Below are 17874 nucleotides of genomic sequence, written 5' to 3' on the forward strand. Positions count from 1 at the left end.
TCCAGATTTTAGTTCTACTTCAGTTTTATCACAGATTCACAGAATGTTAGGGATTGGAAGGGACCTCAAAAGATCATCTAGTCCAGTCCCCCTGCCGGAGCAGGAACAACTACATGAGGTTACACAGGAAGGCGTCCAGGCGGGTTTTGAATGTCTCCAGACAAGAAGACTCCATAACCTCCCTGGGCAGCCTGTTCCAGGCTCTGGCACCCTCACTGAGAAGAAGTTTCTTCTCATATTTAAGTGGAACCTCTTGTGTTCCAGCTTGAACCCATTACCCCTTGTCTTACTGTTGGTTGTCACCAAGAAGAGCCTGGCTCCATCCTCATGACACTCACCCTTTACATATTTATAAACATTAATGGGGTCACCCCTCAGTCTCCTCTTCTCCAAGCTAAAGAGACCCAGCTCCCTCAGCCTTTCCTCATAAGGCAGATGCTCCACTCCCTTCATCATCTTTGTGGCCCTGCACTGGACTCTCTCCAGCAGTTCCCTGTCCTTCTGGAACTGAGGGGCCCAGAACTGGACACAATATTCCAGATGACGTCTCACCAGGGCAGAGTAGAGGGGAAAGAGAACCTCTCTCGACCTACTAACCACCCCGCTTCTAATACACCCCAGGATGCCATTGGCCTTCCTGGCCACAAGGGCACAGTGCTGGCTCATGGTCATCCTGCTGTCCACCAGGACCCCCAGGTCCCTTTCCCCTACACTGCTCTCTAATAGGTCATTCCCCAACCTATACTGGAACCTGGGGTTGTTCCTGCCCAGATGCAAGACTCTACACTTGCCCTTGTTATATTTCATTAATTTTTTCCCCGCCCAACTCTCCAGCCTGTCCAGATCTCGCTGGATGGCAGCACAGCTTTCTAGCGTGTCAGCCACTCCTCCCAGTTTGGTGTCATCAGCAAACTTGCTGATAGTACACTCAATTCCCTCATCCAAGTCGTTGATGAATATATTGAACAATACTGGTCCCAGTACTGACCCTTGAGGCACTCCACCAGATACAGGCCTCCAACTAGACTCCGCCCCATCGACCACGACTCTCTGGCTTCTTTCCTTCAGCCAGTTGGCGGTCCACCTCACTACCCGATCGTCCAGTCCACACTTCCTCAGTTTAGCTGTGAGGATGCTGTGGGAGACGGTGTCAAATGCTTTGCTGAAGTCAAGGTAGACCACTTCCACTGCTCTGCCATCGCCAATCCACCTTGTTACGTCTTCATAAAAGGCTATGAGGTTGGTCAAACACGACTTCCCCTTGGTGAAGCCATGTTGACTGTCCCTGATGACCCTCTTATCCTTGATATGTCTTAAGATGGCACCAAGGATAAGGTGTTCCATCACTTTCCCAGGGATGGAGGTGAGGCTGACCGGTCTATAGTTGCCCGGGTCCTCCTTCTTGCCCTTTTTGAAGGCTGGAGTGACATTTGCTTTCCTCTAGTCCTCAGGCACCTCTCCCATTTCCCAAGACTTGGCAAAGATCATAGAGAGTGGTCCAGCAATGACTTCAGCCAGCTCCCTCAGCACCCGCGGGTGCATCCCATCTGGACCCATGGATTTATGGATGTCAAGATTGCTTAAATGCTCCCTAACCCAGTCCTCATCAACTAAGGCAAACTGCTTTTCTGAAGGAAAAACAACCAAAAATTAAAATACAGAGATTCATTAAGTGTCAACCAACCCAACAGAATTTTTTTGCTTTCTTTCCTCCCTACCGCTTTGTTAACACCATCCCTTTCATGTTTCTATTAACACAACAAGGGCTATAGAACTTGTTTCTGTAGTAATCACAAGAAAGGAGCAGAACACAGAAAGACAAAGTCCTTCATTTTCAGTCTGATTTCAACTTTACTATAGAGCTTATACATTTAGTTACGGCTAAGACACAGATGATAGAAAATACCTAGGGAACAGTTATTCACTGGTTTTCATAACATAAATTCTCTGACTGCTGTTGTTTTAAGGAAATAAAGAGATGGCTGTTTATTTTTTACTTTAGGTTAAATAAGGATCCAAACCAGAGTAACAGAAGGATGGAGCAAATTTAATCAAAGCAGCTGAATATTGCAGGAGCTGATGTCTGCCATACAGTGCAGCTTCTTTAACAGTTCTCTGAATAACAGCAAAATGAAATTCAGAGTAATGTAATAAAAAGGAAACAAGTTAAAAATAAAAGTGATGGCCAAAAATGCATATGCTTTGGGAAAAACTGCAATAGATGGAATGTCTAGAAAATTAAGTATCTGGGACTCTTCACGCTACTACTATTTTTAGTGGGTAATAATGACACTATAAGTGAACTTATAATTTGGCTTTTTTATCCTTTTCTCCAATAACAAGTTAAATGTAGAATAATATCACTCATCTGTGCTGTTACTGGAATTCAAGACCAGTTGTAAGTAAATATATTGTATCTATACTAAATATTTAGTATAAATACAATTATTCATTATATAAATGCATGTAAAATGATAAATATATATTACATATTATGAGGTATACATCAAATACAATTGTACTGGATACCAATAATTTGGAGTAGAAACATTCTATTATTAGTGGAAAAGCTCCCAACACGAGATGTATGGCTTTTCTTTCTATATCTACTTCAGCTGTGCAGGTACACCAAGTATCCCTTTGCCTCACAAAGGAAGAATAAAAGGTGACTTGCAAGCAGTTCGACCAACTGTGTGTTACTTTGAAGACACAAAAAAAAGACCAGGTACAGTCCAGCCAGAAGGAGCCCAGGACAGATTTCTTCAAGAATAAGCACTCTGGAAAGACTTGCAATTCTAAAGTAATCTTACACAAGGTCACACACGCAAATATTCTAAGCAAACTTTTCTTTTATGAATCCCATCTAAAAATTGTTACATCATTTTCAGGCACAGCAAGCAACTGGACAGGTTTTGTGCTGTTGGTGTTTCTATCAGTAAGTGTGCTGAGTATGGAAAGAACAACTGGAGCAAAGCATAAGGCATTACTAAAAACTCATGAATGAGAATTCTGACATAACTACACTGTTAATTTTACTCAAAAGGCTTAAATTCTTCACAAGAACACCAAAGCTTTCTTTGCACTCCAAGGTATGAAACTCGGCCTTTTCTTCTGAAGTGCAGAGGTCAGGGAAAAAAATAATTACACATGTAGTTGCTGAGTCAATCGAAATACTGCGACAACTTTAGGAAGAAGCCTGGGGTATACTCTGGGATTCACTTGCAGACACGACTGAGAAGACCCCAGGCCCTTTAGCATGTAATAGTTTATTTACTGTTGTAAAGTACTGAGAGCTGTCTTCAATTACCTAATTAATCTTTCTTAGGCTTTTGCAAGGGCATACTGAACTATAGGGGCAATGATAGCTCTGAACTCTGAACTCTTGTGAATGTAAAATGTGTTTAGTACTGGAGGAAAGATATATATGAATATGCAAGTGTCATTTAATCCAAGAAATCTCTCCCAAAGTAGGCATCACAAAGATGAAGAAGCATTCCTAGCGTATTCTTAGCTTCTAGAAGCCAGTACATTTGGAAAAATGCAGGTTAACAGACATAATCAAAAATGTAGAAGTTTGAAAGGTAATGTACGTGAGTCTTTATTAGGCTACCATTTAGAAAAACTACCTTGGGAAAAAACCTCTAAAACCTTTATGATCTTCCTCAGCAGGATCAGGATCAGCTTTCTATTTTAACGTGAAACCCTCATGTTATTTTTTAGATTTTATTGTGCTGTTATCACTGGAGTTGAACAATAAATCTATAAGACTAACCCATTACTGTTCCTAGCAACCAACCTTACACAAATCAAATAAGCACTACAAAAACACACTGAATTTTGTCTCCCTTGACTGGCATTTGAGGATCTTTCAAACACATGCATGGCCACAACACATACAATCTACCAAAAATCTCCAGTCTCACATGTACTAAAGTACACACCATCTCATAAATGGAACAAATGCATGAGCAACCTTTTGAAAGAAAACTATTTTGAAGAGAGTTCTTTAAAAGTGAAATTAATTTAAGTACCAAATACTCATGCTGTAGGGGTCACATGTAGCTTTATAGCTGCAACTGGACAAAGATCATGCAATAGATTACTAATTGGATTCACTAGATTCACAGCAGAAATGCAACCTATGGCTTGAGAGAAAAAAAAAAAAAAATCTAAGGGTGGGATAAATACCATTCTCACATAAGTAAATATAGTAAACTTGAATTTCACCAGGTGTAGTGTTGAATTTTCCAGGTATTTTACATTCAAAAACAAAACAATGATTAAGAAAGTCTGTTCTCAACTTTACTCCAGCTTACCTGGATTCTTCCAATGGATGTTGAACGGTGAGTAGTCGAGGGTGTCGAAGCCTGGTTAGCTGTTGAACACCACGTTTTAAAGAATCAATAATCTGATCCTTTTCAAATTTTTGATACTTGTCTATTAGCTTCTTATCAAAGACAAAAACTGCTACTTCCTAGAAATAAGTAACAAAACTCACTCGGTATATAACACAGCCAAAAAACAAGCCTATACACAATTACATACACACATACACATTTTTTGAATGAACAGTACAATACCACCAATGCAATAAGTATTTCAGTGTATATGTATATATACATATTGTCCTTACTTTGTCCCAGTTATAATCACACAGGTAACTGTATATAACCTCTGAAATATATATTTTAAGAGTTAACGTACTACTGCTCCTTAGCTTATAAACAGTATTATGTAAATTATAACCACTATCTACACAGTGACGAAGCAGCAGATCCACAGGACAGAAATCAGCTTGATTTTAAGCAGATGAAAGCATTTACATCAGCTATGAATTAAAATATTCTGAGCACATATGCATTCATTTGGCATTAAATATTTCAGTGGTGCTTTATTAAACCAGACCCTGTTTCAGCATTCTGCTCCAAACTAGTATGATCTATATTAAACTTGACATTCACGAGAGATAATTCATAGTCACAGGAATCAATTAATCTTATCAGACCATTCACGTGATAAAACATTTAGAATTTTTAATGCTTAAACATGTATAAAAAGAAGTCTTAGGAATGTCATAGATGTTAAAACCAGATAAAAAAGTTCTTCCAGCCAACCTCTGCAAATGGAGTGGGAGAAAATGAAGAAACTTATATGAAACTTTGAAATTACAGAGGTGGATGTGAAATAAAAAATGAGATTACATCACCATCTCGGAAGACGTTAAAGAGAAATAAATCAATTGAAGAAAAAAGGAATTAAAAACTTTATAATGAAATAGACACTTTCTTATTCTCTTACAACAGCATTATGAATAATAATAAAGGTTAGAAACCAGTAGAAAATAATAGGAAAATACTGTTTTCAGTCCCAAGAGGATGTCTGTGCTTTTTTACTGCACATTTTACAACCATTACTATAATTAAAATCTCAAAGGAACAGTTACATCATTGATTTTAAAAAAAATAATCAGTACAATACACAAAAAATTGGTTTATATTTTTTAGCTGGTACCTGTTTCATTAAGCCATTAGAGGGTGAACGTCTACAACTATTAATAGCTCAACTAAGCACAGTTTTCCTGCTTCTATTCATTCCAGCTCCCTGCTCCAACTCTTCAGAGTGATGGATCAAACATTAACATCGACACCAGGCAGGGAGGAACCAATGACAGGGGATAGAAGGCATACACTATATCCATTATTTAAAAAACACACATTTTCCAGTACAAAGTGTGAATGTATTGAGCAGTATGTGACCAATAACAAAATTTCAAACTAATGCAGCACTTCTGAAAGCACTTCTGTTTAATGACAAGCCAAAAGAATCAGAAAGTTAATGTTTAAATTGGATAGTATGGGACATCAGCTATGGTTTCAATATTTTATGATGGGTATAAATAAGTTCTGTTGCTGCTTGCTGCAAACCTGCATGGCTTGTTTGAAGTTTGACAGAACTTTTACACATCCAAAATTAGCTCACAAGTAAGTATGTATATGAAATTATAGTATTCTAGGTGTGAAAATGTTTGCTATCACTTTGATTTTGAAGACTTATTGTGGAATGTCAAGAATCAAAATAATTTGGGCTGTGTGACGACTTGTCATTTTCATGTAACACATCTGATACAAGAAGAAAGTGTACAGTCATCTCTGTCATGGACACTAAAATGTTAAATGTGTTCTGATATTAATAATTCAAAATATTGCATTCTGAAATTAAATTCCATAGTCAACATTGATTTTTATATGCAGAATTCCATATCAACAATATAATATCTTAACCCTCATAAGTCATCAGATATTATTGTACAGAAGAATGAAGAGACAGCTGAGTCACAGGCCATAGAACACACTCTCAGTGCACCAAAACTACTAAAACCACATACTGTGCTTGGAAACATTCAAAAGTGTTAACGGTTTTATGCCGCGCGAACCAAATAACGCTGTCAAACTTTGACTATGAACACATTATTCCTGTGTTTCTGTTTTGCAAGAACTGATATTCAACCCCAAAAAGGAGGGTTACAGACTGTAGCTGATAGGGATTCCATTTCCCGTAACTATAATACTTTCATGGAAACACTGAGATGAAAGCCTGCAAAGGCTTACATGTCTACTACTTCTTTCCACAAAAAGCTCTAGGTGAGCTTCCACTTTGTTTTTTTCATTCCATTCCATAGGTTTGAAGGAAAAGTGGCTTCTTCCTGCAGATGACTACTTGTTATTTAGTTCTACGCTTGTGTCATAATTCCAATTTTGTGATATAAAAATAAATTTAACATAAAAAGACTAGAATACATTTTAAAAAAAATATGACTGCTCTCCAAAAAGAAACTGAAAAAGTAGAGGTAAAACAACCCTTACCTTTAACAACACAAATTTTCTTTTTTTATGTGATAGGAGGCGTACACACCTTGCTCAGCACAGTATATTGAATCATAGCATGTCCTGAGTTAGAAGGGACCCACAAGGATCTTTGAGTCCAACTCCCATCCCTGCACAGGACGACCCCACAGTTCACACCATGTGTCTGAGGGTGTTGTTGGCAACGCTACGACCCTGGGTTTGAAAGTATGGACCAGTATGTAGGGGACTAGACTGGGCACTCAAGAGATCAAAGTTTAAATCTCAGTTCTTTTCACAAGGATGAGCTATTTCACACCTTTTGTCTCACCTGCCACATGTTTAAGCAAAGTGCTTTACTTCAAAGTGGTTAGGTAAAGCTCAGGGATGACACTGAGACAGTCATTTGTTATGATGTGTACCATGTAAATACGTGCCAGGATGAAGATCTTCCCAGAAAACATCTGCTTTTACTGCCAATAATTTAGAAACTTTAAAGTGAATCACTGAAAAGATCAGTGTTTAAGTTCTCCAGTGCCTTTGCCAAGGAATTAAATGTCACCTGTGCAAACAGCAGTAAGCACTGTCACAGCATGCAAGACAAAGGACATAGTTTAACTGGGCTACGATCATATTAACTCATCTAGAACACTTTCAGACACTGAACAGGAAAGTGTAAATCAGCTCTCTTGGATTGTGCTTGTATATTTCAGGGGAAGCATGCTGAGCATGGTCTCAAAGACCTGGTATTCACTAACATAACCCTTCATAAAGGTTTTATATCCTTGTAGTGTTAATCATTAAATGCCCCAATTTCCTTTTCTCAGCTTCTTTGGGCAGCTTTCCTTTGTACTGAGTTTGGCTGAGACAGAGTTCACTTTCTCCATAGCATTCCATACCATGCTGTGTTTTAGACTTGTGGCTAGAACAGTGTTGATAACACACAAATGTTTTGGCTGTTGAGCAACAACCTTTACACAGGGTCAAGGGTTTCCTTTTCCCACAGTGAGCAGACTGTGGGTGGGCAGGAGACTGGGATGGCATATGGCCAGGACAGTTAATCCTGATTGGCCAAAGGGCTATTCCATATCATACAGCATCATGCTCGGAGATAAAAACTTGGACAGAACAAGGAGAGGGTTTTGGCTTCCAAAGTGGCTGTTGTTTGGAGACTAGCTGAGCATCTGTCTGCCTGTGGGATGTGGTGAGCAATTTCATTTGCTTTGCTTCTTTTTTCCCTCCTCTCTTCTCACACCTATTAAACTCTTCAGATCTCAACCTATGAGTTTTCTTGCTTTTCTTCTTCCTATTTAATGCCCCTATCCTGCTGGGGGTGGGGAAGTGAGTGAGTAGTAGTGTGTGTGCTTGGTTGCTGGTCAGGGTCAACTCACCACACAGTCCATTTGCTTTCCTGTATTCCTTATGAAACACACACCAGTTTGAAACACACACTGACAGTTTAAAACACGTCTTTAGTTGTAAACACCTTAAAAACCAAAGAGAATGCAAAAATCCTTCTCCAATCTTAGCCAATGCACATGCTAAAAAAAAGGGAGGGCGGGAGGGAAGAGAAAGAGAAAATAATAATTAGAGAATCACAGAATGTTAGGGATTGGAAGGGACCTCAAAAGATCATCTAGTCCAATCCCCCCACCGGAGCAGGAACACCTAGATGAGGCTACACAGGAAGGTGTCCAGGTGGGTTTTGAATGTCTTCAGAGAAGGAGACTCCACAACCTCCCTGGGCAGCCTGTTCCAGGCTCTGGCACCCTCACTGTGAAGAAGTTTCTTCTCAAATTTAAGTGCAACCTCTTGTGTTCCAGTTTGTACCCACTGCCCCTTGTCCTATCATTGGTTGTCATCGAGAAGAGCCTGGCTCCATCCTCATGACACTCACCCTTTACATATTTATAAACATTAATGAGGTCACCCCTCAGTCTCCTCTTCTCCAAGCTAAAGAGATCCAGCTCCCTTAGCCTTTCCTCATAAGGCAGATGCTCCACTCCCTTCATCATCTTTGTGGCCCTGCACTGGACTCTCTCCAGCAGTTCCCTGTCCTTCTGGAACTGAGGGGCCCAGAACTGGACACAATATTCCAGATGCAGTCTCACCAGGGCAGAGTAGAGGGGAAGGAGAACCTCTCTCGACCTACTAACCACCCCGCTTCTAATACACCCCAGGATGCCATTGGCCTTCCTGGCCACAAGGGCACAGGGCTGGCTCATGGTCATCCTGCTGTCCACCAGGACCCCCAGGTCCCTTTCCCCTACACTGCTCTCTAACAGGTCATTCCCCAACCTATACTGGAACCTGGGGTTGTTCCTGCCCAGATGCAGGACTCTACACTTCCTCTTGTTATATTTCATTAAATTTTTCCCCGCCCAACTCTCCAGCCTGTCCAGGTCTCACTGGATGGCAGCACAGCTTTCTGGCGTGTCAGCCACTCCTCCCAGTTTGGTGTCATCAGCAAACTTGCTGACAGTGCACTCTAGTCCCTCAGATCTTAAGAAAGCAGGTAGTAAAAAATAAAAGCAAGTCCTACTCTGTTCTCATGCAAGGAAAAAAAAGTGCTGCTGATATCCATCAACAAAGGCCAGGACCAAGGGAAAGAAATAGAAATAGTACACCGAGCCTTGGTGCTTCCTAGCAAGCTGTGCCCATCGCTTCTGTTCTGGCTCCTGATGTCCTTTGCCCCTAACCAGAAAAAGGCAAGTAGGCAACCAAGGCACGTCACGCTTTCTCTCCTGCCCCCAAGAGGAAGGCAAGAATTCCGAAACACACTGGCTTTGTGTGTCAGAAAAGATGCAAACGAAACTAGAAAGTATTTCTAAATGAAAGACTAAAAGCTGTGGAAACGTAATAATAATTAAATAGAAATACCTCTTCCTATTCATCTCATTGCATACTGAGAAAGCACATTAAGAATACCTGTAAAACATTCAAGCACTACAGTGATGAATGCTACAGAAACTCAAATCCTTCTTTTTTTCAATGACATTTTTAACAGTGTGGAGTAATAATGCCAGAGAATAAGCACAGAACAATAAGGAAGAAAAAAACAAACAAACAAACCAACCACAAAATATTTAATAACTCCAGTTCACTATCTGTTCTGAAAAGATATAATGCTCTTGTGGAAAAACCTTAAATGTAATCATGTTAAAGACTAAGTCATGAACACAACAGCAAAAGATATTTTAAGGTAGCAGAGTACTTGATTTTAGAAACTTTATGCTTGTTTTCCCTTTCATTTTACCCATATGCACTCAAGCATTTTTTTAATGAATAATCAAATGTAACTCAATATGAAAACACATGATGTTTTACCAAAGCCTCCCACTGTGCAAAGCAAAATAGTCTCTGAACTAAAATACTGGAAAGCATTCCAGTTATTACTCTGGTCTTCTTCCAGAAAAAGATTTTCCTCCAGCTTTTGGGGGTTTTATTTTTAAAAGTTTGCCACTGTTTTTTTATAATCCTACTTTCCCAACAGTTTGTTTTAGTCATAAGGTATCCAATACAACTATTTCAGTTTTAAAATAAATTAGCCTTTAAAGTTTGAATAGTAGGAAGCTTTCATTTCAAAGCTACTGTATGCACAGCCAAAACAACAGAAAGCTGAGTTACCTAACATCAATAAATTTAGTATATACTTAGTATATATTTAGTACCACCACAATAAAAGTTAAAGATGACTACAGTAGTCTTGAAGTGCAAACCATTATCTTCTTAATTCTGCTAGTTTTTATGACTGAGCTGTCAACAACAACATTAAGTGACCTTACACTATCTATTTCTTTATGATTGCACTTTCTAAGCAGAAAAAAGGACAAGCGCCATATTATGCCAGAAACAAAATAAGTGCATAAAGACTAAGTTAACAAATCTAAGATGAGCAGAAGTACCTACTGTAAAATTAGCAACATGTTATTTCATGTATACACGTATAACCAGAACGACTCATAAATCTTTCAAACAGCAGCAAATCAGCTATCAAATAACACCAGACAAAAATATGCACACAGGTGAGTAATTTCCTCACTTTCTGTTTGGTTATTATTCAATCACCTACAAAGTAAGCAAGAAAAAACAAGACACATTTAAAAAAAACAAGCAAACAAAAAAAGAAACAACAAAAAAACCGCAAACATATACATTCAGAAATCCAGGGAAACCAGCAAGGCAGGAACTAGGCAGAACTCTGAAAAGAGGAATAAAATCATAAATATCTACTGTCACCAGAGATGGAATATTTGTAACTGTCCACTGACTTTATATAAGAACCACATTAATCCATATTTGAAATCTTAACTTCAGCTGACCAACTTCTGTAAGACTGCTGACTTCCATTTGTTCTCAGACAGAGATTTCTGATCAGCTCTACTGCCATAATGCTAAAACTCAAAATTTCACTATTTTATCTGGCTACAATGATTTAAATTATGACTTTTGTTGTAAAGTGACAAAAACGCAGGCAATTAAGCCCTTACATCCTGCTTGTCTGATCACAGTACACATTTTCTGTAAAAAAATTCTTAGTGCTTGTAGCTTCACGTCAGATATACACACTTGCAATACAGCAAATACGTGTATCACTTCACAAAAGTCACTGCTACCACTTGGAAAATGACAGCCAGCCACTTCCATATTGCCCAGCCAACATTCAAAAGGTACATGCAAAATAAATAAAAAATAGTGTTAAAGAACAGATACATTGCAATACAACACATTAATTTTTGTATTGCTGTGTAGTTTTATTTTGCGTAAGCAAACAACGTTGACATGATGATACTCAACTGATAATATTAATAATGAATGGTAATTGCATGTGGAATCTCCCGCCAACTAAAATTCCCTGCAGTACAACTGCTGCCGTATTTTTAATGACTAATGATGGCATACAAACAGAGATATATCATGGGATCCCATGTGGTAACACCTGAAGTAAAACTGCAAAATCAGTGGTCAGAACACTCATTCAAAGCTTGAAAAACAGGATTGACAGGAACAAAGTTAAAAACACTCTGTCAGTTAGGCAGTGAAAGAAACTTGCTACAATTCTCCAGACCCTCAAAGCTACACTTGCTCAAATGCTTACAGGGCACAGAGACTGTAAAAAACCTTTCAAAACAACCATACTTTCAATGTTATCACTTGTTTGTATAGTTGAATAGGGGAAAACAAACAAACCAACCAACCAAAAAACCACAACAAAACCAAAACCACGCAATTGGTATATTTAGTAAATTCAGTAAATACCAGATGTATAGTCTCCTGCAACAGCTAGATAGATGCTTGAGAATACAGAAAAACTACCTAATTGACATTATTCAGATTCTGTCACAATCAGATCACACATTCTCCACAGATTATTTATTCTGCATAGTTTATTTCTTCTCCGTTTGCTACAGCTTATTTGCTACCATCTAACAAATTGTCTATATGTTTTCCAAAGTTATTCCTTTGTGCCCGTTTCTTTTCGGTACATCTGTAGCAAGCTGATTCATTGTCTAAGTGACTTTACATCACTTCAGCACCAAGTTTAACTGAAGGCCATAAATTATTAACTCTTCTGTTTACTCGTTGAACATTCTACTTCCTCTCCAAGTTTGAAAAAAGAGATTTGACATTACTCCAGTACAACAAAATAATCTTCTATAAGAGCAGTTCTTAAACTCTGTTTCTGGCAAACCTTCTTCGAACATCACAATCGTACTTCCATTTATACATGTGAATTCCAAGTGAGTCAGAAGTTTATATACTAGTGCTCTAAACCCTAATATTTTAAGGAAACTAAAAGGGAACAATACTGATCTGAAAGCAGTACAGGGAAAGCACAACTTCCTCCACAACCTCCTCCTCTTTCTCTCGACTTAACATTTCTAACCTCTCAATTTCTACATGGCAGCTGAGCAAAAATCTACAGTCTCTTAGGTTGAGAACAAACGATGGCATACTTCATGAATATTTTAAACTGTAAAAAGCCAGTACTCCTGCCAAAAAAAGCTGCAAGGTGAAACAAATCGGGGAACCAATCCAAGTTAAAACAAACTTCTTCCTTCTTGATAGTTCAGTCTTAACTCAGATTAACTCTTGATCTTGCTCTCAAGTTGTATGCTATGAATACAGAATCACTTCTTTCTCCAGCAGTGAAGGCTTAAAGCAACTATCATCTATGTAGCTGAGAACACTATATTTAAGTAATTTTGAGTTCTTTGTTTCATTTTACTTAAAGTACTATCCTTAGCATTAGTCTGCCCAGTTGGATTTTGTTTTTAAATGCCACTTACCAGCTGCCAACCATAAGTCTGTTACCTAATGCTTATAAACTCAGATCTTTACTTGACAACCCACCTGTTTTGTTGATTTTTTAGTTCCATTGAATATCTTCCAAGCAAGACCATTACCACCACTGGCAATATGTCGGCCAACATCAAATTCCCTGGTGACAGGGTTTCCCATGACCGCACTGGTGACATCGGCCGTTACCTTTGTAACGGTACTCTTCAATTTATTCAGCATGGACTCCATTGTTGCAACCATATGCCCATGTATTATCCTATAAAGACAAGAAAAAAAAGCTTCACAGTCCTTTCACAATTTCTATTAACATAAGACACGTGTTGAAAACTGTAGTGTTAAAAAGGACATCTAACCGAGGATGCAATAGGGTAGAGGAGTAACCCACAGAAAGAATACTGAAATATAACTTCCAGGGCTTTTCAGTTATACATATTCACACTGCATACACATTTCTGTGCACACGTATCTGGGGATTATATGTCATTGCTTCTACTCTTCTTCCAAAACTTTTGAATCTGATGATCATTCTTCCTTAGATCTGACAAAGCGACTAAGGACTAAGAAATTCAACCATTGCTTGAAAACAGGCAATTGAATAAAGCAGAGAATCTATGAAGGGAAAGCATCACACCTTGTATATGAATACATATACATTCATATACATGTATATGAATTTGTTCTTTCCTACACTGTGCCTGTCAAAATACAAGCTCAAAATTCAGTATTTTACCCATCAGGTTGCCGACATTACTATTGGTATGACCTAAGTACTAATGAGCTGATCTGCTGCTGGATAGGAAATAAACAAGAAAACATCTTTTTATGCTTTAACAAAATTGTACAAGTAAATTTTTCCACATCATCTTCCAAATTTAAGAGCTAAAAGACTGTGGTAGCTTACAATTCAGTTCATCTTCCCCTGTAATGTGTACTTCCACAGTTGTCGTAATTAGTGCCAAAAAAATCTGACTTTCCTGTTCTGCCAGATGGAAGCTCTGAAGCCTATGTCCCATTTATACAAGTGTCTCACTGATAATAGATACACAAGAAAGAATGAAGACAGGAAAGAAACAGTGGGGAAAAAAAAGAAGTAGACATTTATATCCCTTATCAATGTGAGCAAAGAAGGAGATAACAACGCAAGAAGAAATTATTTCTTGGAATCAGTGTCATGTGGTATATTAAAAAAACAACATTTAAGGATATTTCTTTATACCTTCTTTCAAACAAGGTGTGAAGAGTACATATTTCTTCAACCTAGAGTAAAATAAACCTAAGACAGCACATGCAGTGAAATCTGCAGAAATAGTATTTTCATTTATGGCCTTATTTGCCCTATACTCCACTCATAGACATATAATTTGTGTAAAGCCACTTCTTTGAAAAATAGAGAATGCCATTAGTATTCAAATGGAAGAGACAAAATTCTGTTGTGATGAATAAGATGTTTGCCAAGTCATGGTAACAAGTACAAAAGAAGCAGAAAGCACTAACAGATAAACCAATAAGCACTGGGACTAATAAGCCCAAATGTCCTTCTCATAGGATGTGAGATGCTTGCTTATAGAAATTAAAGCTCTTTCCACTGTATTATGTACATTTATAAGGCAACGGTCTGATCTACATAGATTATCTGGCCTATTAATATATGCATTTATGCTTTTTCCATATTCAAGACACAGATGGAGTTTGTTTCCTTTCCACAGCTCCTTAGTCTCACAAAAAAATCAGAAACAGTAGTTATGGCTTCAATGGGGCTACTCAAGGAGCAGAACAAGCATGTTCACAGGAGAGTCAGTCTTGATTACAGGGACTATGAGTTTTAGATATGAGAAGCTGAGTCTGAATACGATGAGATAAAAATAATTATGTACTTGCTTAGTATGCACTGTGTTTTATTGAGAACATAGCTGGAGATAAACTACAGAAACATGGAATTCCTTTACTAAGCAATTTAACTACAGCATGTCACATTTTATTACCATTAATTTTACTTCATTAATTGTGCTATGGAAAAAAGGCAAGCAGCTCTGAACTGTGCAGCCCCAAAACAAACAGATATTAGGCACTGGGTAATACCCCTGTATAAAGGAATTTTTCACTAACCTGATAAACAGGTAGAAACAAGGATCACGAATTACTCTAAATGGGAGCTATAGGTATTTCCAGCTCTCCGAGATTTTATTCTGCAGCTATTCCATGGGGCAAACTCTATATGCTGAAGAACTACAAAATCAATCCTAATGAGTTTAACTTAACTGAAAACCTAATTTATTTCTTTTTAAATCTTATGCTTTTTGTATCGTTTCATTCACTCCCAACCATCAAACCTTTAGTGCCAATGCAACACAACCTTGCATTACAATTCTCAAAACTAGAGAAATGCTTTGCAAAATTAATTGCAGAGCTAGTAAAAAGAAAATGCATGTGCACGCATGTTCAATTTCCTTTGCATAAATTTGAAAGGAAGCTTCTCCATACACATTGTGGAAAAATGGTGTAGTATTGATTAAATCAGAAGTGCCTTCTGCTGTAGGAGACAGACTAAGTGCAGTGAGAAGGGTGGAAAAGCCATTAGGTGAGAATGTTAACAGCATTCCAGTGTCTGAAGGGTTAGGATTTAAAAGGCAAGCCTGGTATGCCCTGTCCAACCTGTTCCACTCCAGCTTAACAGTAAGTAAACTACTGATGAATTTAGCTAAGAGTAAGGAGTACTGAGAAACCTACTTCACAATAAGCAGCTCTGGTTTTAAGTTTACCTCATCTAACTCTGTAAATCTGTAGAAATTCTCATGTCAGCATTTGGACTGTAATCTAAAATAGTATATTTTGCTTTTATAAAAATTATTGTTATTACCATCTTCAGTAAAAACTCAGTATATGTTCACAGGAATGATGTACCTAGAAAATCCATATAAAAAAAATATATATATGTATTCTGGGTAGTATCTAGAATACCACAAATCATTATGATTAACCATATCTGAAATATGCAACTTTAGTTCTCAACTGTAGGAAAACTAGTTTGTTCAGTTCTTTTAATACTAAACTACTATTTATAGAAAAATTAACAACCATGGGACAATAAAGTAAGTGTCACCCACAATGAAACTTTCAAGTTAAAAAGTAACAAATGAGAAAAGTAGTAACTTAAGAGTAACAGTGTTCAGACAAGCAACACAGAACACGAAATAAATGTTTAAGAACTTTGATTTCTTCCTGTTTGAATTTCAAGACTAATATTAATGCTACTGATACCAAGTCCTTGAAATCTGGAACCAATCCTGAAAACAAACCTGTATGGTCAGTGTGCCGATTTCAATGATTTCCCCCACAATCGACAATGGTCTTTATGCTGATGTACATCAGCGGCAAGACTCCAGCACGATGACAACCTAATCATTTGGCAAGGCAGTAAGCAATAGTCAATACAGCAATAAGAAATGAGACAAAACACTCAAAATGTTGAAATAAAAATATACCCAAAACAAAGATTCCTCACCACTCTTCAATTCTCACTCATATAAAACAATTGCATGATTTAAAACTATGAATTTATACTTGAACTCATTCATAGCATAATCTGATGTATGGACACGGGTGCACACTGTACAGCGCTGCATCATACATTCTACCAGAATTCTGACTTACAACAATTCACTTGTGCAAACCAAAGCAGCAGGCAGGTGAATGGGTACTTCATGCCACCCAACCCAAACTCCCATCCCACTGATCTGACCCAAATAATGATGAATTCACAGAAGAAACAGGCGCTAGAACAACCAAGTCCCAGGAAAAAAAAAAAAAAAATTAAAAAAAAAAAAATGGGCACAAACAAGGTTTTGCATCTTTTACAAAAACAAGAGGAGGATCAAACACGATGCGCTGCGCACGGTGCAGCTGCCCTCAAAGTAAGTCACCTTCGTTATTTTTATTCCCCGTTTCGGTACTGAGCTACAGCTGCAAGCCTCCCAAAACCTGACAGAACGAGATCCACGCACGGGGGTCTGTTTTTCGCCTGCTGACAGGAGGAACCCGACCTACACGCCGCACAAACCCCTGGACCGTTTCTCGCGGGCCAGCCCTCCCGGACCAGCTATTTACTGTTATTTACAGCGAGACCGGACTCGCAGCGCCCTGCCGGCGGCGCGCAGGGCATTCCCTCCTGCCCGCTGCCCGAAGGGCCGGCGGCTGCGCTCACCGCCCCGCGGGGCAGCCGGGAACGGGAGGAGGGAGCCAGCCCGGGACGGGCGGCGGCCGCGGTCAGGGGCGAGCGATCCGCGATCCGCCGGCCCGGGCAGCTCAACGGTCCCCGCCAGGCCCCGCTCACGCAACGACCGCGCCTGCGGGGCGGCCCCTTTCCCCTCCAGCTCCCCGCGCCCAGCTCCCGGGACGCCGGCCCGGAGAGCCAGCGGGCCCTGCCCGCCCTGCACTAGGCCACGGGCAGCCGCTCCTGCCCCGGGGCGCGGGGGGGACAGGCCGCTCACCTGAGCCCGCGGGAAGCTGCCGGCGCAGCGCCCGGCTGCCCGTCGCCCTGTGGGCTCGGCGGGCCGCCTGTCACGCCGGCTCCGTCTCTCGCTCCGGCCCCAGCTCGGCCACGTCCCGCGCCAGCTACTCCATAGCGACGGCGGCGAGAGCGGGGGGCGGCCGGAGCGCCTCACTTCCGCCCGCAGGCGCGGCGCTGGGGCGGCGGCCGGAAGAGGTGGCGGAGGGCGGGAAGTGATGCACT

At 39.6% G+C, this 17874-nt stretch overlaps 1 protein-coding gene across 2 annotated transcripts in view; it reads right to left on the bottom strand.

Annotated features, from left to right (window-relative positions):
- SCYL2 (SCY1 like pseudokinase 2) overlaps positions 1–17805 on the bottom strand; it is a 42972-nt gene extending 25167 nt beyond the window's left edge. For both annotated transcript variants that reach the window (XM_065648499.1, XM_065648489.1), the window contains exons 1-3: positions 17633–17805; positions 13197–13401; positions 4317–4474 (exon numbers count right to left, since the gene is read on the bottom strand). In XM_065648499.1, the coding sequence (XP_065504571.1) occupies positions 4317–4474; positions 13197–13385 (347 nt within the window). In that variant the 5' untranslated portion in view covers positions 13386–13401; positions 17633–17805. The remainder of the gene's footprint in view (positions 1–4316; positions 4475–13196; positions 13402–17632) is intronic.
- Positions 17806–17874: the final 69 nt, after the last annotated feature.

This window comes from Caloenas nicobarica, chromosome 1, assembly GCF_036013445.1.
Source record: "Caloenas nicobarica isolate bCalNic1 chromosome 1, bCalNic1.hap1, whole genome shotgun sequence".
NCBI lineage: Eukaryota > Metazoa > Chordata > Aves > Columbiformes > Columbidae > Caloenas > Caloenas nicobarica.